Genomic DNA, 22,702 nt, shown 5'->3' on the forward strand with positions numbered 1-22,702 from the left:
ACAACTGTTCCTCCTCCTTTGTATTTCCATACTTGATAGTTCTGCCTAAGTTGCCCTTTCTGTTAGTCTGCATGTGTTCTGTTGTGCATAGGGTTTTTAGAGGCCTGCTATTTCAGAAGTGGGTGGCCAGTCCTTCTTCCTAGTCTTTCTTAATCTGAATGTTCAGATTTAGAGGAGTATCTGACAGACAAGCAATTTGTGGAGCAGTGAAAGATAAATCACTTATTGTGGAGTTAAGTATTAGTTACAGTGTTGACCCCACCCCTAGCCCAGTCCCTTGACCCACTTACTTTCCAGCTCCACCCTCCACCAGGACAACCCTTCACATCTGCCAAGTCCCTTCTAGAAACCCTAAAAGATACAGGCCATAACATATTTTGTTCAGAATTGAGCAAATCTATCAATACCAGTAACAATTTTTTTTAAAATGTAGAGGAATTGAACAAAAAATGAACCAGATTATCTGCGTTTTTAATATTGAAGGAATGGAAGGTATGCTTGGAGCAGGGATATTTCCTTCTGGTGCTTCTATGTTTGATGTGGGTTGGAGAAAGAGAGGGTTGTTGTGTGTAGAGTCGGAACTGACCCATACCTCACCCTCTGGTAATTTTCAGAGGCAGTTAATCACACAGCATGAGATTGCCCGTCCTTCTGCAATGGAGTAGCTGCTGGCCTTGAACCACACATGTGACATAATTTGGGCATATTGCAAGAGTGACCAGTCCTTGGAGACGGTCATCATGCTTGGGAGCGTGGAGGGGCAGCTCAAGAAAGGAAGACCCTCCATGAGATGAGTTGATTCAGTGACTGGAGTAATGTGGCTTCATGTGGCAGAGACAATGAGGTTGGCTCGGGATAAATTAGGGTTAAGAGCTGTTGTACATAGGGTCATTATGCGTCGCAAGTGACTCAACGGCACATAACAACAGCTATATGTGCTCCGTTAGTAAATTATGAAATGCAACTTTCATTTAACCTGAAATATTATAATTTACTTATAGATTATCATCCTTTACTGATCTTTATTTTATTGATCTATATGCCTACTATTAAATACAATGGCTTTATAATATGTCCAAGTGAAAAGGATATGTTATAAAGCCATTACATTTACTAGTTAGGATGTCCTTCTCCAGTCCTTATGACTTGCCCAAAGTATGTCAGACGAAGCTCCAGAATCCTTGCCTCCAAGGAGCAGCCTGATTTGAGCCTCTCTAGGAAGGACCTGTTTGTTCTCCTAGCAGTTCATGGTATATTCAATACTCTTTCCATATAACTAGCTGCTCATTATTCTGGAAGAAAGTTAAATTGCACTCCTCTTTTATGTTACCTTTAGAATTCACTTCTAGATAGATTAAAAACATGCGAACAACAAGAAACCTCCCAAAACTTAACATCATATCAACCTTTGAGGAAATCTAGGAGATTAAATGAATAATCTGGATAAGAAAAAAACTTCTTCTTTTTTTTTAATAAAGACTGACATCTCAGGTATACACACAAAATTTTTGGCTATACCAAAGTAAAAGTTTTAATGTGGTAAAGACTCTCTTAAATAAGTCAATATGCAAAAGAAGGAAAAAGTAGATTTAGGAAAAAATATTTGCACTCAGTTCTTATAAATTAAAAGGTAAAACAAGTAACTCATCAGAAAAATCAGCAGAGGGTATGAAAAGGAAATTTAAAAGCAAATTTTCTAATATCACTAAGTAACTTAATATGCTTAATATTCTTAAATCTCTAGTAGTCAGAAAAATGCAAATTAAAAATTAAATTTGATCAGAGTAGGGGGGACCTTTTGGATACATTGCTTGAAAAGATTTCCTCAAAATATTCTTGAATAGTGAAATCAAATTCAGGACAAGGTGTATACTATTATTTTCTTTTTTATAACATAAAGAGTTTTGTCTAAAAACCCTTTGTGACAGATGTGTATATGTATTTCATGTGTATGTAGTTATATGAGCATGGAGACAACTTTCAAAGATTTATTTTAGTAAGCTAACATAGATTACCTGGAAAGACAGTTTGAAAAACTAGGAAAGGAGAAATAAGCAACAAAGGAAATGGGGAAAATATGAAGAACAACTTATTCATTATGGATTTACTGTAATACAGTTTGATACTGTACAAAGATAAGCAAAATTAGAGGCAGATTATCTAGGTTAGGTCTCAGCCTCACTGCTTTTTAGCCATGGGACTGTAATCAGCTGCTTAACCTTTTTCGATCTGATACGTTTTTAAAAAATTGGAATTATAGAACCCACTTTACACAGTTGTTCTTGGGATCAAGCTAGGAAATATATGTGAAAGTAGCTGACATAATGCTTGGCCTATACTAAATGCCCAGTGAATCATGTACCTTCCTTCCTCACTTTAAAAATATTAACTTTAAAATGTAATTATGACTTCTAGATTATGTGTGACAATCCAAGAAGCCAACGAACTAAGAGCAGAGAAAACACATCTGCAAAAACAGAGCAGAGAGTTACAAGCAAAGTGCACTGAATTAGAAAATGAGAAATTTGAAGCTATTGTAAGAGCTAGAAATAGCATACAACTCTTAGAAGAAGCTAACCTTCAAAAAAATAAGGTAAGAAAACTAATCAACATGTTGATAAAGAATAAAAACATGGGACATTTCCTGAAGGAACGCTGGTAGTGTGATACATACGTGCTGGGCTCCTAAGTGAAAAGGGCTGCAGTTCAAACTCATGGGGCAGTCCTTGGAAGAATGATGAACAGCCTCCTCCCATAATGCTTTACAGTCTCAGAAAACAGGGAGGGTATCACTATGAGTGGAATTGATGTTGTTGTTATTAAGTGCTCTCCAGTATGATTCGTAGTGACCTTATGTACCTTAGCCCTGAATTCTACTCTGTCCTGAGCCAATCTCACTGTCTCTGACACACCCACCCTCATTGTCCCACCTATTTCAATCCATCTCATCAAGTTTATTGTTTATTTAGGTTTGAAAAGGAAATAAAGATGACTAAGATTTATCTGATTAAAGTGACTACTGTATGGTATATACTACAGTAAAGTACTGGTTTTAAAAAAGAACTGTTGGCCTGGTAGATTAAGCTTGGTCTGCTATACCTTAAGATCAGTGGTTCAGATTCACTAGTGACACCATTAGAGGAATATGAAGTAGTTTGCTTTCTAAAGATTTAGAGTCTTATATGCCCATTGGGGCATTTCTCCCCTATCTTACAGGGTTGCTATGATTTGTAACCTTTCTTGGGTTTTTTTTCCCCATTGCAGAAAACATAGCCTAGCAATCCTTCTTAACTTCCTAGGTTCAGTCTTCTCTTGGTATGTCCTCTTTCCTCAATGTCCCGTTCTCCTCAGGGGTAACGAGCTGCATTGCCAACCCGAAAGATGCTGTTTGAGTCCACCAACTACTCCCTGGGAGAAAGATGGGCAGTCTCCTCTGTGCAATTTAATGCATCTGAAAACCCGCTGAGGGTCGGCTTTTGGTCAGTTATGACTCGACGGTACTCAACAAAAATTGTTACTCTTACTCATTTATTTTTAGAGTGGCATATTTATTTTCAACTACTTTATAAAAGCAGATGGACATGTGTATGGCATATCTGAATGATCCAGGAAGTGTTAAAAGAAGATAGAATGAGTATACAGAGTCACTGTACCAAAATAAATAAATAAATAAAAATTGGCAGACAAAGAAAAATTTCAAGAAACAACATATGATCAAGAGGCAGTGGTGACAGAGGAAGTTCAGTCTGCTCTGAAAGACTTGGCAAAAAGTAAAGCCCCAGGAATTGATGGAATACCTATTTACGTATTTCAGCAAACTAATGCTGCCCTGTATGTGCTCACAGGTGGTGCCAAGAAATCAGGAGGACAATTACCTGGCCAACTGACTGGAAGATATCCACATTTATTCCCATTCCAAAAAAAGGTGACACGACAGAGTATAGATATTATCAAACAGTATCACTCATATTACACGCAACCAGAAATGACTGAAATAATACATTGACAGGGAACTACCAGAAATACAAGCTTGGTTTAAAAGAGGCCATTAGCACCAATGACTGATGGATCTTGGCAGAAAACCAAGATCTGTGTTTCATTGATTATGTAAAGGTATTTGACTGCATAGATTACAACAAATTGTGGTTAACCTTGAGGAAAATGGGAATCCCAGAATACTTGATTGTGCTTATGCGAAACCTATACTTGACCAGGAAGCTCTCCCCAGAACAGAGCAGAAAAGCACTGCATGATTCAAAATCAGGAACGGAAGGCATCAGGGATGTGTCCTGTCTTCATACCTTCTTAACTATAGGCAGAATAGATGGTCCTGGAAAATGGGCTTTATGAGGAGGAATGTGGCATCAGCATTGGAAGAAGACACAACAGCCTACATTGTGCACATGACACAGCCTTCTTTGCTGAAACTGAGGAGGACCTGAAGCACTTGCTGCAGCAGGTCAAGGACTGTAGTCTTCATTATGGATTGAAGCTCAAAATAAAAAGACAAAGATTCTCACCACTGGACCAAAGGGCAGCACCATGATGAATGGAGAAGAGATTGAGGTTATTAAAAACTACAGCTTTCTCAGCTCCACAATCAACACTCTTGGCACCAGCATTCAGGAAATCAAAAAATGAATTGCATTAGGTATATTGGCTGTCAGGGATCTTTCCAGAATACTGAGAAGCAGCAGTGTCATTCTAGAGACTTAGGTACACCTGGTCTAGGCCATGGTCTTTGCAATTACTGAATATATGCATCAGAGAACTGGACAGTGACTAAGGATGACAGAAGAATTGATGCCTTTGAGTTATGCTGGAGAAGAGTCTTGAACATACCAAAGACCACCAAGAAAACAAATATGTCTGTCTTAGGGTGAAACCAAGTTTCTACCTCATAGGTAGGATTTTGAAGCTCCATCTCACATACTTTGGGCATGTGGCCAAGAGAGACTGATCCTTGCAGAAAGACATCATGCCTGGAAGGGTGGAAGGATAGCACAGGAGAGGAAGACCCCAATGAGAGAGAGAAAGAGAGAGAGTGAGTAACTAGGGCAATGGGGTAGGTGTGTCGGAGTCAGACTGAGACTGGCCCAGGACAGGGCAGGCTTCAGAGCTGTTGTTCATAGGGTCACTATGAGTCACAGACGACTTGATGGCATATACAACAACCACAACAACGAAAACAGAGCAGAGGGCCATTTATTTTGAAGTAATTAAATATCAAGATGTAATTAGAACTAGTCAAAGATTTTCAGAGTCCTAAACAATATTTATGTTAGAGCTCTAGCAGCCAAGGGCTTGAGGTCCAAATCATCCAGCTGCTCGACGGGAGAATTTCCTCCTGAAGAGGCGATTTACTGACTCTGAAAACCCATTGGAATGCCAGTTGTGAGTCATTTCTGACTTGATGATACATAAGAACAACAGCAATCACAGCAATTCGGAGCGCTGAAAAATTTTGGGATGGATAAATGTTTGAGTATTGTCAACATATAAATGATACTTAAAACCATGAGATTAGATTAGACAACCAACAAGTAGAGGCAATGACTGAACCTACAAATAGAAGCACGGAACCGAGCCTTGAGTAGTTCAGTTTTGGGGAGTTTGGGATAAAAGGAGGAACCAGCAATACAAATTAAAAAAGAATGATTAGTGGGGTAAGAGGAAAGCAAGTTCTATAGTATGCTAAAAGTCAGATAATCAAGTATGGCAAAGCTGCTGATAAATGCCTACTCAAAATTAACTCAAATTATAGGAACTTGATTTGAGTAAGTGTAAGAATGGATGGAAGCAGACTTTGTTATTGTTATGTGTTGTCAAGTTGACTACAACTAATAGATATGCTACACACAGTAACTTTGAACTCTGCTTTATCAAAAATCAATCTCACTGTCTATAATACACCTATCCTCATTACCTCAGTTATTGTGTCAATCCATCTCATCTTAGATCTTTCTCTCCTGTGCTGTCCCTCCACCCTTCCAATCATGATATCCTTTTCCAAAGATTGGTCCCTCCTGGCTACATGCTCAAAGTATATGAAACCGAGTCTCAAAATCCTTGCTTCCAAGGAGTAGTTTGGTTTCACCCTCTAAGGACAGATGTGTTCTCTTGGCAGTCCATGGTATGTTCAATACTCTTCTCCAACACCACAACTCAAAGGCATCAAGCTGACTTTAGAGGAGTTTTTTCCACAGGGATTCCCTGACAGCAAAATTAGGATTTTGAAATTGGCTCCTTAGTTGGGCAATGGAAGTGTTTGTAGAGATAGAACTACATTAAAGAGACAAAGTAGGTTATCTGTGGTAGTCTTGGGGATGAGATGATGAGAGGCCCACTTGGAATGATGGCAAATAATAAAAATGGAAATCCAGGAATTATTCCATATACCTAATACCTTTATTTGGTAACTTATTTTATATTGGAAGGGAAGAAAATGAAAATGAAATGATTCTGGCAATTCCAGTTGTGTTTAGAAATGTGATGGACATGCTACCTTAATTAGATATCAAAGAAATAAAGATTTCAGTTAAATCCAGGATAAATAAGGAGGTAAATTTCATAGATTAAATTTTATTCCTGACTTAGGTGAGCTCTCTAAGTGGATAGGTCTCAGAAGTTTAGAAGATGATATCTGCTTTCAAGAAATTGATAAATGAATAGGTTTTTACCCATCATTTGTATTATCTTTTTAAAAAATTAAATGACCCATAATAACTAGAAATTATTTTCTAAAGGCCTTACTTGAAGAGAAACAAAAAAAAGAAGATTTAGAGAAAATGAAAGAAACCATTTCTCAACTTCTACAAGATGCAGCTGCAAGAACCAGGAAAGAAGTAAGTGGTTTTAATTATATTTTAAATTACAATTAAAGAGTAAAGCCACCTAAATTTGCATTTGGTGTTGCTGTTAGGTGCTGTATAGTTAGTTCCAAATCATAGCTTCCTTAACTACCTTAAGAATGAAATACTGCTTATTCATGTACCATCCTCATAATTTCTGGGCTTAAGTCCATTGTTTCTCTGTGCTGGTGCATTTCTTTTTGTTGTTTTTTGATTTCCAGCCAAGGCATATGCCTTTATTTAATCAGTGTTTTAATAATGGATATTATTGCGTATTTCAAAGAGCAATTTAGTAAGATAAATGTTCATAAGGAAACCGTTAAATCAAAGGATGCATATATTAGAACACACACACTCAGAGTGACAGTCCCAAATTTATTTTGTGTGTTTTATCAACTATATGATGTACAATACCCCTGGAGGAGATAGGGAAAAACCCAAGAAAATAAGTAGTCTTAAGTGTGGTTCTTCATAAAGTACATCTCTTTGATGGCCTTCCTTTTTTTTTTTCATTTCCCTTCTACTTTACCAAGAATTATGTACTTCTCCAGAGATCGGCTTCCGCTGATAATGTGCCCAAAATATGTGAGACTCACCATCCTGACTTCTAGGTCCATTTTAGGTATACTCTGTTCTTGTATACAGATCATGTATTCAGCATTCTTTTTTTAGTCTTCCTACTTACTATGCAGTAGTAAACCTAGCTAATTGACCACTAGCTGAGCTTTTGGTTTCAAAATAATTAAGTGCTGGAGTATTGTTTCTATAATTTTGTCCTGCTAAGATGAATAGCAGGCTATTTATGAGAAGCCTGAGGTCAGCATACTCCCAAATGCTTAACCAGTTTTATTAGTCCATACTTTCTATTAACAAAACGATCTGTGGCTTAGTTCTTCAATTCCTCTATTTCCTGTGAGTTTGAAGAATTACTAGAAAATCCTCCAGGGACTCAGACTCCCCTAGGACAATGACTCATGAGACTGTAGGTATATAGGCCAGGTTTTTAGTAGAAACTGGTGAGCAATGGGCCAGACGGGATGTAGCATGAAGCTTAGATACAATGATGCTGCCGCTCCTGTTTTGGTGTTTTCACACACCCTCTAGTGTGGAGAGTGTACTCTTTATCTTGCTGCTTCATAGGTTGATAATTAGCAAGACCATGCTGTTTTGCAAGACCGTGCGTCTGCAATTAGGTAGGTAGAGACCAGAGAGGCAAACTAATGGCTCAAAAAAGATATCTTTCAGGCTAACACCAAAGTATTAACTCTAAGGTTGATAATTCAAATCCACCTACCGCTTTATGTAGCACCCTGCTTCTGTAAAGATGTAAAGTCTTAAAAATGTCATGAGGCAATTCTACTCAATATTATAGAGTCAAATGAATAGCAAAGGATATGATTTTTGTAATAGCATCAATTGTGATGAATTTCAAGTAAAAATTGTTTCAAAATAGTATCTCCTACCACCGGATATAGAAGGGCAAGGAATTTAGACTATGAATATAGTGAAGATTAACACAACTGAAGTAAAGAATACCAGAAGAATGTCTATTTATGCTTCGTTGACTATGCAAAGGCATTTGACTATGTGGATCATAACAAGTTATAGCTAACATTGAGAAGAATGGGAATCCTAGAGGATTTAATTGTGCTCATACAAAACCTATACTTAAACCAAGAGGCTGTTGTGCAAACAGAGCAAGAAAAACGTTGTTGTTGTTATGTGCTATTGAGTCACTTGCAACTCATAGCGACCCTATGTATAACGGCCCTAAACTCTATCCTGTGCTGATCTTACTGTCTCTGACACAACTACCCCCATTATCCCAGTCACTGAATTAATACATTTCATTGAAGATCTTCCTCTCTTATGCTGTCACTTCACTCTCCCAAGCGTGACGTCCTTCTATAAGGACTGGTCCCTCCTTGCAGCATGTCCAAAGTATGCCAGACGAAGCTTCAGAATCCCTGTATTCAAGGAGCACCCTGGCTTCACCCTTTCTAGGACGAACCTGTTTATTCTCCTAGCATGGTATATTCAACACTTTTCTCCAGGACCACAGCTCAAAGGCATCAATTCTCCTTATATCATCCCTAGTCATTGTCCAGCTTTCTGATACATAGCAAATAATTGCAAAGACTATGGCCTGGATCAGGTGCACCTTAATCTCTAGACTGACATTGTTTGTTCTTCAGTAGTTTGGAGAGTTCTCTGTCAGCAGACTTTCTTAATGCAATTTATCTTTTCATTTCCTGGTTGCTGGTGCCAAGAGTGTTGATTGTGGAGTCAAGCAAACTAAAGCTGTTAACAATCTCAATCTTTTCACCATCTATCATGATGTTGCCAATCACCCCAGTGGTGAGAATCTTTGTTTTTTTTATGTTGAGCTGGAATCCATATTGAAGGCACTTCAGGTCTTCCTCGGTTTAAGCAAGCATGGTTCTGTCATCTGCAGAATTCAGATAGTTGATGAGTCTGCCTCCAAACCTGATGCCACATTTCTCCTCATATATCCCAGTCTCCAGGATAATCTGTTCTACATATAGATTGAGAAGGTATAAACCCTTCCCAATTTTGAACTATGCACTGTTTCCTTACTCTCTTCAGACAACCGGCTCCTGGTCCAAGTATAGGTTTCACAGAAGCACGATCAAGTGTTCTGGGATTTTCATTCTTCTCAGAGTCAGCCATACTTTGTTGTGATCCACACAGTCAAATGCCTTGCATAGTCAATGAAACACAGATAGACATTCTTCTGGTACTCCCTGCTTTCAGCCAAGATCCATCTAATATTGTCTATAATATACCTAGTACCACAGCCACTTCTAAACCCAGCCTGCACTTCAGGCAGTTCTCTGTTGATATGTTGTCCCAGTCATTTTTGGATAATCTTCAGCAGAATCTTGCTTGCATGAGATATCAGTGATGTTGTTTGATAACTTCCACACTCTGTAGGGTGACCTTTCTTTGGAATGGGAACAAATATAGACCTCTTCCAGTCAGTTGGCCAGGTGGTTGTTCTCCAGACTTCTTGGCACAATTTGGTGAGCACATTTAGGACAGCATCTGTTAGCTGAAATATGTCAATTGGTATGCCATCAATTCCTGGGGCCTTGTTTTTTTGCCAGTTCTTTCAGAGCAGCTTAAACTTCTTCCCTCATCACCACAGGCCCTTACTCATGTGTTGTTTTATGAAATTCTTCTGTGTCCTCTAATTCATTTCAGTAAAATGACTAATATTTTTTCCATTTTCTTTTAATGCTTCCTAGATCATTTAATATTCTGGCCAAAGCATCCTTAAGTAATGCAGCTCAAGGCTTGAATTTGTTCTTCAGCTCCTTCAGCTTAAGAAATGCTAAGCAAGTTCAGCCCCTTTGATTTTCTGACTCCAGATCTTTGCACATTTCATTGTAATACTTTACTTTTCCATGCTGCCCTTTGAAATCTTCTGTTCAGCTCCTTAATATCTTTATTTCTTCCCTTTGCTTTTGCTTCTTGGCACTCTAGTGCAATATTCAGAGTCTCTTTTAACATCCTTCTTAGTCTTGTATTCTTCCTCTGTTTTTGTAATGACTTTTTTTCATTCTTTCTGGATGATATTCTTTATATCATCCCACAGCTCATCTAGTTTTCCCTCATTAGTGTTCAAGGCCTCAAAGTTGTTCCTGAGATGGTTTTGAAATTCAGGTGGGTAGACTCACAGTCAAATTTTGGTTCCCATGAATTTGATTTAATTTTCTTTAGCTTCAGTTTGAATTTGAATATGAGTAGTTGGTGATCTGTTCCACAATCAGCACCTGGCCTTGTTTTCACAGCTGGTATTGAGCTTCTCCAGCAATTCTGCCACAGACGTAATAAATCTGTTTCCTATGCATACTATCAGGTGAAATCCATGTGTATAACCTGTGTTTATGTTTCTTATAAAACATATATTCAATGAATAAGTCATTGATTGTACAAAATGCTATCATTCTATCTCCAGCCTCATTTCTGTCACCAAGTCTACATTTTCCAACTACCAGTCCTTTTTCTCTGTTTCCAACTTTTGCATTCTAGTTACCCATTACTATTAATGCATCTTGATTGCATGTTCAATGGACCTCTGACTGCAAAAGTTGGTAGAAATTGTCTATTTCCTCCCCTTTGTTTCTGGTTATTGGTGCATCTATTTGAATGATGGTGGTATTCACTGGACTTCCTTGTATCTGTACGGATATTATCCTGTCATTGACACAGTATATTTCAAGATGGATCTAGGAATGACTTTTTGACTATGAAAGCAACCCCAGTTTTTCTCATCTTTCAACTCTAGCATAGTGGATCATATGATTATCTGACTGAAAATGTCCCATGCCAGTCCTTTCATTTTGCCAATACCTAGTATGTCAGTATTTATGTGTTCCATTTCTTTCTTAACAATATCCAGTTTTCCTACATGTGTCAGGATTATATCCTCTCTACATACCTATTCAATCCGTATGCTGAGCAAATTATTCAAGAAGCTGGACTCTATCAATAAGAATGTGGCAACAAGAGGAAGACTTATTAATAACTTATGCAGATGACACAACCTTGCTTGCTGAAAGTGAGAAAGACTTAAAGCACTTGTTAGAGAAGATCAAAGACTAAAGCCTTCATTGTGGATTGTTTCTCACTATCAAGAAAACAAAAATCCTTACCAGTGGACTGATAGACAAGATCGGGAGAGATAGAGAAAAAATTGAAATTGTCAATTATTTAATCTTCTTTGGAACCACAGTCAATATCCTTGCTACTGTCAGTCAGAAAATCAAGAGACATAGTACACAAGGAAAGTCTGCAGTCAAGGACCTCTCCAAATTATTGAGGAATAGTGATGTCAGTTTAGGGCTACGGTACATCTGATTCAGGCTTTCTGATCACTTGCAGTGTGTCTCAGAGCTGGACAATGAATAAGGATGACAGAAGAATTTCGGCCTTTGACTTGTTCAGGAAGAGTATTGAATATTCCACGGATTATGAAAACAGCAAACAAGTATGTCTTGGAAAAAGTACCACCATAGTGCTGCTTGGAGACACAGATGATAAAGCTTCATCTTACATACTGTATTGCTAGAAGAGGGATATCATCCTTGAAAAGGTAAAGGGTCAGTGAAATAGAGAAGACCTTTAACAAGATGTGTTGATATAGTGAGTAACTGCTTCAATAGGGAGTGTGTCAAGAAGTGTGAGGATGCTACAAGATAGGACAGAATTCAGATCATACAGTCTCTGTGGGTTGTAGGTGACACGATGAAACTTTAAAACAAAGTAACTGAAACAAAATTGTCAATAGAAACCTAAAAAAACCCAAACCAACACCCCCCCCAACCCTTAAAATGCATTTTAAGAAAGTTTACTATTGTTTGTAGTATCTTAGAGTTTCTCAGAGAAGATCTGGCTTAGCCTCTTATTTGATGAAGAAACTGAACCCTTGAGAGGTTGTCTACAAACAGGTAGAGCCCTGATGACTCATAACTTGTATCACTTGCATTCTGATGCTAACACAGTTTGCAAATTACATTGTTTACACTTGTTATAAAAAAGTTCATGTGAAAGTTTACAAATCATAATGATTTTTTATTCAATCATGCATACATAGCTTACATTATTACAACTGATTCATGTAACTCATTAATGATAATGTCTGATCAACTTTATTGTATTTTGCTTTTCTCTTCGTCAACTAATCTATTTAATATTTTTACTCTCCTTTCTTTCCCTTCCCATTCCTGATAACCATTTGTTGTTTGCTTTTTTAATATCAAGATTGAGTATGTCTTCCAATTACAATAACTGAATTGTATTCTTTCATATAAAGAGACATTCAAGACATATCTATATTGATATTTTTACTAGTGTGGATATGAATGAATTAATAAGTAGGATGGCAGATATTGAAAGTGTAAAGTAAGCTTGGAAAGAAGGAACCAGAAAAACCCATCATAAAAATGAGACTCTAAAACACTTAGAAGTTCACTAACTTGCTTAGGATTCCACTCCTAAGAGGTGGCAGAGCTCAGATATAAATAGAAGTCCTTTATTCTAGATGTTCACTCTCTAATATGATGATTTTTTTTTGGTCATTATTTTAGGTTTTAGGTACCAAGAAGTAGATAGAACCAAACACTGCTTGATATTCTGCAATCTTCACACTCTCTACTGTATTAAGCCTATTGTTCCAGCCACTCTGTTGATCCATCTGGTTGAAAGTCTTTTTCTCTGATCCTCAACCATGATGTCTTTTTCCAGGGGCTGACCCTCCTCATAACAAGCCCAACTATAAGGGACAAAGCCCATCCTCTCTTTTAAGGTGCATTCTGGCTACCTTTCTTAAAAAAACATATTTGTTTGGTTTTTTGTTTCTTGGGGTTTTTTTTAGAAATGCAACTGGGATACTTCTTAGAGGAAAAGATGATGAAACTTCATTTCATACATTTGGGGCATGTTGTCAGCAGGTGCCAGAACTTGGAAAAGACATCTCCAAGAAAAATAGAATCCGAGAACAAAAGGAAGAGCCTCAATAAGATAGATGGAGACAGTTGGCTGCAACAGTGAACTTGACCATGCCTACAGTTGTGAGGATGTCCCAGGATAGAGGAAGTTTTTAATCTGTCATTCATGTGGTTGCTATGAGTCATCATAATTTATTTGATTACACCTAATATGACAGCATAACATTTAGAAGTCCATGATCAGTATTTTCACCAGTGTCAAAATTCCAAGTAACTAGTTCTTCTTTTGTCTTCTCTATATATTTGTTCCCGTGCCAAAGAAGGGTGACTCAACAGAGTGTGGAAACTATAGAACAATATCATTGATTTGAAATGCAAGCAAGATTCTACTAAAGATTATCCATAAATGACTGGAATAGTATGTCAGCAGAGAAATGCCAAAAATCCAGGCTGGGTTTAGAAGGGGTCATGGTACTAGGGATATTGTAGCTGATGTTAGATGGATCTTAGCTGAAAGCAGGGAATACCAGAAGAATGTCTATATGTGTTTCATTGATTACGCAAAGGCGTTTGACTGTGTGGATCATAACGAACTGTGGCAGACTCTGAGAAGAATGGGAGTCCCAGATCACTTGATCGTGCTAATGCAAAACCTATACTTGAACCAAGAGGAAGTCGTCAGAACAGAGCAAGGAAACAGTACATGGTTCAAAATTGAGAAGGGTGTATGGTTTGGCGTCAGGATTATTGGAAGATCTATCAACAATCTGCGTTATGCAGATGACACAACCCTGCTTGCTAAATCTGAGGAGGACCTGAAGTGCGTGCTGCAGAGGGTTAAGGACTGCAGCCTTCAGTACGGATTGAGGCTCAATATCAAGAAGACAAAGATTCTCACCACTGGACCAGTTGTCAGTATCAGAATGGATGGTGAAGAGATTGGGATTGTTTACAATTTTAGTCTGCATGGCTCCATGGTCAACAGGGACCTCTCCAGTGTACTGAAGAACAGTGGTGTCACTCTGGAGACTAAGGTGCATCTGATACAGGCTATGGTCTTTGCAATCACTTGTTAAGCATCAGAGAGTTGGACAATGACTAGGAAGGATAGAAGGAGAATTGATGCCTTTGAGCTGTGGTGCTGGAGAGCAGTATTGAATCTACCTTGGACTTCCAAGGAAACAAACAGCTTCATCCTGGAGAGCGTTAAACCAGGCTGTTCCTTAGAGGCAAGGATTCTGGGGCTTCGTCTCGTATACTTTGGACATGTTGTAAGGAGGAACAGGTCCTTGGAGAGGGACATCATGCTTGGGAGGGTGGAGGGATGGCACAAGAGGGGAAGATCCTCTATGCGGTGGATTGATTCAGTGAGTGGGATCATCGGGATGGGTGTGTCAGAGGCAATGTGATTGGCACAGGATAGAGCAGGGTTTAGGGCTGCTGTACATAGGGCCTCTATGAGTTGCAAGCAACTCGACAGCACATAACAACAACAACAGCATTCTTTGTCTATACATATGAGACAATTGAAATTGCCATGGCTTGGTTTGAGTACAACTTAGTCCTAAAAGTAGTATCCTTACTCTTTAGCATTTTAAGAAACACTTTTGCATTAGCTATGCCCAGTACAATTCACTTAATTCCTTTGTTGCTATTTCTGTGAGTACTGATTCAAATAAATGAACTGCTTGCCAACATTATTGTTTCCTCCACTTACCATGATGCTGTTTATTGGACCACTTCTGAAGATTTTTGTTTCCTTGATGTTGAGTTATATCTTTACTGAAGGCTATATTCTTTGATTATTGTGTGTGTGTGTGTGTGTGTACCGTCAAATCATATCTGACTGGTACAGGAGGAGATTGTCACTCCTTCTCCAAAAGAGCGTCTGGTGGATTTGAACCACGTATCTCTGGCATTGCAGTGTGGCTTCTTGCCACCAGGCCACCTGATCTTAAGGGAATACTTCAAGGTTTGTTTTTTTTTTAATATCTTTTTAAATTTTATTTTTTTCAGCACATGAGCTTTGTTGTAAATGAGTCTTCTTTTAGTCTTGGTGCCATGTTCTTCTTCATATTGTCTTATGTTATCATACTATGTACTCAACATTCAGATTGAATATGTGTGGTAAAAGGCTATAACCTAATTCACATTATTTTCTGACTTTAAGCCATACAATATCCCCTTGTTCTGTTTGAATTACTGCTTCTTGGTCTATGTAGATTCCTTATGAGCAAAATTAAATGTTCTGGAATTTCCATTCTTCGTTATTTGTAATCCAAAATCACGTGCATTTAAAAAGTCAATAAGACACAAGTAAACATCTTTTGCTGTTATGTTACTGTTCTCTGCTTTTTGCCAAGTTACATCTGATAGACCACTGATATCACTCATTCCATGACCTCTTTTGAATCCATCTTTATTTTCTGAAAGTTTGCTGTCATAATACTCCCTCAACCATTTTTTTTCACATTACAGATTTATTTTTATAAAACACATTTATTTTTACATTTTTTTGACATTTAGAGAATTAAATACTTATATAACGATTAAATTTAACCATAAAGATTTTATTTTTTTGTTTTAATTAATTGCTATTGATCTATGTCTGTTATCACTTCATCTTTTCAAATGTCCATTGACTATTTCATATCCTTTAATCCTATTCCATAATGATACTCTTATAGTCCTTAGAGAGTTGCAATGCTGATTTAAAGGAGGATGCTCTCTGGCAGTGAAATTCCCCTGTACCTCCACAGGAGAAAGATGTGCAGTCTCACTTTTTCTAAAATTTGCAGCCACTGAAAACTCATTGGACGATCAACTATGAATCTGTTCTAACCTTACTCCAGCCATTTTTAAATGATCTTCAGTAAGATTTTACCTGAATGTGATAATTAATGATATTATTTTGTCTTCATTTTGTTGGATTTTTTTTAATTGTCACATATATGAATCTCTTTTAATCATTTGGCCAGGGAGCTGTCTTTCAAATTGTTTAGCATTGACAAGTGAGCACTTCCAGGACTTCATCTGTTTCTTTCAGCATCTTTTTTTTTTAAATTTTATTAATTTTAATGAACATTTACAGAGAGTTTGGGTTTCCATTCATTAATTGTTGCACTATTTTCTCTACCCTCCCCCCAGTTCGTTCCTCTTGCCTCTCCCCCCCTAAAGTCTGTTTTAATTGTCCCATTGCCACAGTGCTTGTCAAAGCCAGTTCTGATTAATCTCCTTTGTCAGTGTGTCCTTTGCCATTCCCTGTCGCTCCTCCCTTAGAGAGACTTCACCCTGATTCATAAGAAAAAGGGAACGGCGTATTCTCTTAGCTACTTCCTGCTGAAAAGTGATGCTGTAGGTTTCAGGGTGAAGATCTTCTCTCACTACTCTAAAGGGCACTTTTGGCAGTAGGAAACACGTAGACTATTGTGGAGATTGATTTTGGAATGTAGATGCACTGTTATCAGTTGTGCTTAGCCGTACATGTTCATATCCTTGAAGATGTATCATGGAAGTGTTGCAGCCTAGAAGACACAAATTTAAGTAATAAGTTAAAAGTACACAAGTCAAAATTAAAAAGCAATAATATTCCACATAGTGGTTCAAAAAGTGGCGCAAATCAAGTTGCAAAGGGAAGGTAGTTCTTACAATAAAAGGCCTATTGGCTAACACTTTGTCTATTATAGCATAAAGGTTAGGAACCACAAGATGTAGAGGCTCAGCTATGTCATTTATTGTTCTTAAGTCCTGGAGCAAATTCCATCTACCACCGGGTTGTTTGTTTCAACATCTTAATTGGCCTTCATTTTCTGAAGCCTTATTTTTCGCCAATACCTGCAGTAATGCTTGGACTTTTCCCTTCATTATTACTGGTTTTTATTCATTTGCAACCCCCTGAAATGATTGAACTTCGTTCTATTCTTACAGTGTCTCTGTGTATACCATCAGTCTTCTTTCTATGTTTCCTGCATCATTCAATATTTTGTCCATAGAATCTTTCAGTATTAGAACTTGAGACTTAGATCTTCAATTATTTCTGCTTAAGAAATGCCAAGCTCATTCTCCCCTTTTTGTTTTCTAACTTCAGATCTTTGCACATTTCCTTATAATGCTTTACTTCGTTATTTTGAACTATCCTTTGGAATTTTATGCTCAATTCTCTTACAAAAAAAATTATGATTTTTTTTTCCTTTTTTTTTAAGCTTCTCTCCATTCTAGTGCAAGTTTTATAGTCTGTTTTGAAATTCGTCTTGACCTCATCAGTTTCTCCTCATCTCTTACTTTCCTTTGTATATGGCATAGAATTCTTTTTAAATCCAGGCTAGTTACCTTACAGAATCCACACATTAATGTCACTGTTTCATTATTATTACATTCAGGTAATTTCTAACATAACCCTGAAGAAAATGGAAATCCTGAACACTTGATTGTACTTATGTGAAACCTGTGCTTGAACCAGGAAGCAGTCCTCAGAACAGAGCAAGGAAACACTGAATGGTTCAAATACAAGAAAGGAGTGCATAAGGATGCACTCTGTCTCCATACCTTTGCAATCTATATGCAGAACAGATCATTTGGGAAACTGGGCTTTATGAGGAGGAACGTGGCATCAGGATTGGAGGAAGATTCATCAACAATCTATATTATGCAGATAACACAATCTTGCTTACTGAGATGGTGGAGGACTTGAACCATTTGCTGTAGAAGGTCAAGGACTGTAGCCTTCAAAATGGATTGAAGCTTAACAGCTTAACCTCAAGAAAAACATTCTTACCAATGGGTGAATTGGCAGCACCATGATAGAGGGAGAAGAGATTAACGTTATTAACAGTTACTACTTGTTCCGGTCCACAAACAACACTCTTGGCACCAGCAATCAGGAGATCCAAAGACAAATTGCTTTGGGTAAAATCTACTGTCAGACATCTTTCCAAAATACTGAAAAGCAATGATGTCAGTTTAGAGACTAAGGTGTGCCTAGTCCAGGCCATTGTCTTAACAGTTACTTGCTATGAATTAGAGAGCTAGACAGTGACTAAGGATGACAGAAGAAGATGGCCTTCGAGTTGTGGTGCTGGAGAAGAGTATTGAATATACCAAGGACTGGCAAGAAAACAAATAGGTCTGTCTTGGAGAGGGTGGAACCAAGTTTCTCTTTGGAGGCTAGAATTTTGAAGCTCCATCTCACATGAATTGAGCACTTGGCCAGAAGGGACTGGTCCTTGAAGAAAGACATCATGCCTGGAAGGGTAAAGGAACAATGCAGGAGAGGTAGACCCTGGATGAGATGGATTGATAAGAGAACTGGGGCAATGGAGGTTAGTGTGTCTTTGTCTTAGACTGGCTCAGGACAGGCAGGCTTCAGAGCAGCCGTACATAGGGTTGCTATGGGTTGCAGGCAAATCAACAGCACATAACAACAATTTCTGGCAAGATGATATGTATATGTTCATTTCACATATCAAGAAACTGCATTGTCAAAGACAGTTAAAAACTGTATTGTTAACTGTGTGTTAAATACTTAGCTTGCCCAAGTTATTAAGGTGTTAACACCACAGTTCTGCATTGTATACTTAATTAGTAATTGAGAAAAATACTTTAAGAACATGAGTTGATCCTTTCTTTGCCTAAATATTTCACCTAGTCTTTTCAATATCCACTTGTTCATTTAGGCAATGATTCTTGCCAAATATAAATAATATCTTAGAAATGTGAAAATTATATTTTTCTGACATTTCTTTAACATGTTTATTAGCTGTCACTTTTTTTTAAATTTTTTTTTTAGCTGTCACTTTTATATAAAGGCAAACTACTTCACTCTCTTTGATATCACATGAATTTTTTTTTCAGGGTAAAATAGTAAGGATGGATATATTGGAAAGAACATCCTCAAAGGGAAGGACCTCCCTCCATAAAAGGAAATATGGAGGAGAAAGGCCTCACATGATGTTTTTAAAATTGTAATCCATAACTAATAATACATTAAAGAGATTGACCAAAAGTAGAAAATAATTCTACTCTTCATAAGATGTTTTAGTTTTAGAGGGTACAGTTTTTCACTTGTATGTATTTATGTTAATAATGTCTTTCATTGCTTTTAAAAACGGTTTTTAGATAAATATTAGAAATTTTCTCATTTTTCACTTACGGAGATCTGGTGGTTTATTCCATAGGGTGTTGTACTGCTAACTCAAGCATGGCACCTACCTGGCAATTTGAATCCACCAGGGGCTCCATGAGAAAGATAGGCTGTCTTGTGTAATGTGTTTTAAAAACCCACTGGGAAAAAAAATTTAAAAAAAAAAACAACAAACCCACTGGAGGGTCAACTATGAATTGTTTTGATTCAAAAGCAATAAATTTGAGGATTTTAAAAATATAATAAATATTGGTAGGAAAAACCCATTATAAAACTGTCTTGATAATTTCAGAATTTAAAAGATCTCGAGTCCAAAAAATGAACATATTTTTAAATAGCAAACTCTGGTAGTCTAGTGTGTAAGGGGTTGGGTTGCCAACCTGACAGCGTGTGCTTCAATTCCACCAGCTCCATAAGACAGTTGAGCACTTGCCTCCCATGTTATTTATAGCCTCAGAAAATTCAACACAGGGTCAGCAATGAATTGATTCCAACTTGATGCCATATAACACGAACATTCTTTTAAATTAATCATCTCATTATTTTCCCTTCCATTTTGGCAAATTCTTCGCTACTTATTTGTGTTTATCTTTAACCCCCCTCTCTAGAAATGATAGTTTATTTTTTAATAAAATTTTTACTTTTAATTTCTATTTTAACAAATTTACAGAAAAATTAGATTTTCATTCATTGTTGCACATTTTACCCTTTTTTCCCTCCCTTCCCCCTCCCCTAGTTCACTTTTTTGTTTTTAATGTTCGTTCGTTGTTGCATAATTACTCCCCCCTTCCCCAGTCCTCTTTGCAATGTACCCATTATTCTGGGCTGTTGTCATAAGTGTAATGCCTGATCATATATTCCTTTTGAATAGTTCTTTTCTTCATCTGTTCCAATGCAGTATTCATTTATATATCCCCTCTATTTTTTAAAATCAAAATTATTAACTAAATATTTTTTCATGTATAAATAATTTTTATTCTGGACTTTAGATAATTTGTAAATATTTTAATTCACAGGTTGAATACACAAGAAAACAATATAAAGTACAGATTTCTCAGCTAACAGAAGAAGTTTCAGCCCTTCAAATGGTAAGTTAGAAGACACTATTTCTTTCTGAATATTGTTTATTTTAACAGTCAAAATACATACTTTTGAACATTGATTTTTTTTTTCATTCATTCGAGGTTATTATTGTTGTTATGTGCCATTGAATCAGAACTAACTCATAGTTGACCTTCAAGTGGGTTATGAGGGTCAGTATGTCACACAAGAAAAAAATTATACTTATTTCTCCCACAAAGCAGCTGATAGGTTTGAACTGTGAGTCTTTGAGTAGACAACACTACTCCTTACCACTGAACTACTAACAAAGAGTATTGCTTACTCAGAGCTCAGTGAGTTTTTTTTTTTTTGGGGGGGGGTAAATTTTATTTTTATTATTTATGTGTGTGTATACCTACCGTCAAATCAGATTTGACTGGTACAGGAGGAGATTTTTCCTCCTTCTACAGCAAAGCATCTGATGGATTTGAACCACTCATTTCTGGGATTGCAGTGCAACTTCTTGCCACTAGGCCACCAGAGCTTGCTAAAGCTCAGTTTTGTAGAGTCAGAACTGAATCATAGCTAACCTTCATTTGGATTTTTTTGGTTGTAAATACATGGGAGGAGATTGCCTCTCTTTCTCCTGGTGGAGCTCCTGGTGGAGCTCCTGGTGGATATGAGTTGCCCTTGTTGTTGTTGTTGTTGTCATGTGCCATTGAGTCACCATGGACTCATGACAACCCTATGTACAACAGCTCTAAATCCTCCTCTGCCTTTGCCAAGCTCACTGTCTCCAAAGCACCTATGCTCATTACCCTAGTCACTGAATCAATCCGTTTTATCAAGGGCCTTCCTCTCTTTCGCTGCCCCTCCACCCTCCCAAGCATGACATCTCTCTGCAAGGACTGGTCCCTTTTTGCAACATGAACTTCATTAGAGGTTAAAAATACAACTCCCTATGGACTATACCTCTGGAGTTCTCTAGACCAATGTTAGATGCTAGAAGAAGAGTGAAAATTGAAGATAACATGCTTTCTGCAGTCATAGAGTTTGTAGTCTAATGGGAAAGATCAGTGGCCTGTATTTGCTCGTTTGCTATAATTACTTGTCTTTGACACTCCTACCTGGAACTATAAAACAAGCAAGCAAGCAAGCAAATATTTTTAAAACCTTTAGGAAATTCATTTTTTCACTTGTGATTTTTAAAAAATGTTTTTATTGGTTTTCATATAATAATTCATTAACATTATGTTTCATTCATATACATTGTGTTTTATACAATCTTTCATTTACATTGTGTTTCGTACAATGATTCAGACACAGTCTGTTTTACTTTCTTTTTTAATAGCTCCATCTCTGGAAATCTTTGGTAAGAGACCAAAGATTTATAAGTTCCAGGGTGAAGCCTGAGTTTAGGAAATTACTTTTAAAAAATAATCCAAACTGTATTACCTGGAACAGTGTATCTGGTAGCACAGCAAAAGATTGGAGTTGGGATGCCCAGTCAGGGCAGTTTCTTTTTTGTCTGAGTGGTGGCCTAGGTCCCAAGTTGTTAGCCAAGTCATGAGTAGCATCTTCTCTGGTCTAAGGGTTTGTTGAGCCTCAGGCAGAGTTACTGCTGATCACTGAGAAGCATAGACTGGTCTGCGTGGCTGGAGAACATGTCTTTGTCAGTCTAAAAGATGAGTGCAGTCAGGGTGCCCATTCAGAGGTAGAGGGAACAGTCATTGCCAACCCGAGATGTCCAAGGAATGAAGTTGATACTTCATGATGGTGAAATAAACAGATGCTAGTTCAGAACCTCTGCACCTAAGGGACCAGAAAACAAAGACAACAGATATGGATTATAGTCCTGGAACTCACAGTTTAAGAAAAAAAGATAATGTTTGTTTTATGTGTTTTGCTGGTTTTTTATTTGGTGCATAGATATTTATTATTGTTATGTCCTCTTGTTCTATTGACCCTCTTTCAGCATTATGTAGTGACCTTCCTTGTCTTCTGTGATGGTTTTTGCATTGATATTTATTTTGTCAGAGATTAATATGGCTACTTCTGCTTTTTTCTGGTTGCCATTTGCTTGGTATATTTCCCCCCACCCTTTTATTTTTAGCCTGTCTTTATCTTCATTTTTCAGGTGTGTCTCTTGTAGACAACATATTGATGGATTTTGTTTTTTTTATCCAATCTGCTACTCT

General features: G+C 37.4%; 1 protein-coding gene across 1 annotated transcript in view; it reads left to right on the forward strand.

The window, feature by feature from the left end:
- Window positions 1-22,702, forward strand: part of SCLT1 (sodium channel and clathrin linker 1) — a 258,430-nt gene that overhangs the window by 155,079 nt on the left and 80,649 nt on the right. The window contains exons 11-13 of the mRNA XM_006901160.1: window positions 2,416-2,593; window positions 6,747-6,845; window positions 20,480-20,551. Coding sequence (XP_006901222.1) covers window positions 2,416-2,593; window positions 6,747-6,845; window positions 20,480-20,551 — 349 coding nt within the window. The remainder of the gene's footprint in view (window positions 1-2,415; window positions 2,594-6,746; window positions 6,846-20,479; window positions 20,552-22,702) is intronic.

The sequence above is a fragment of the Elephantulus edwardii genome, unplaced genomic scaffold, assembly GCF_000299155.1.
Source record: "Elephantulus edwardii isolate Elephantulus edwardi_28Jun2011 unplaced genomic scaffold, EleEdw1.0 scaffold00311, whole genome shotgun sequence".
Taxonomy (NCBI): domain Eukaryota; kingdom Metazoa; phylum Chordata; class Mammalia; order Macroscelidea; family Macroscelididae; genus Elephantulus; species Elephantulus edwardii.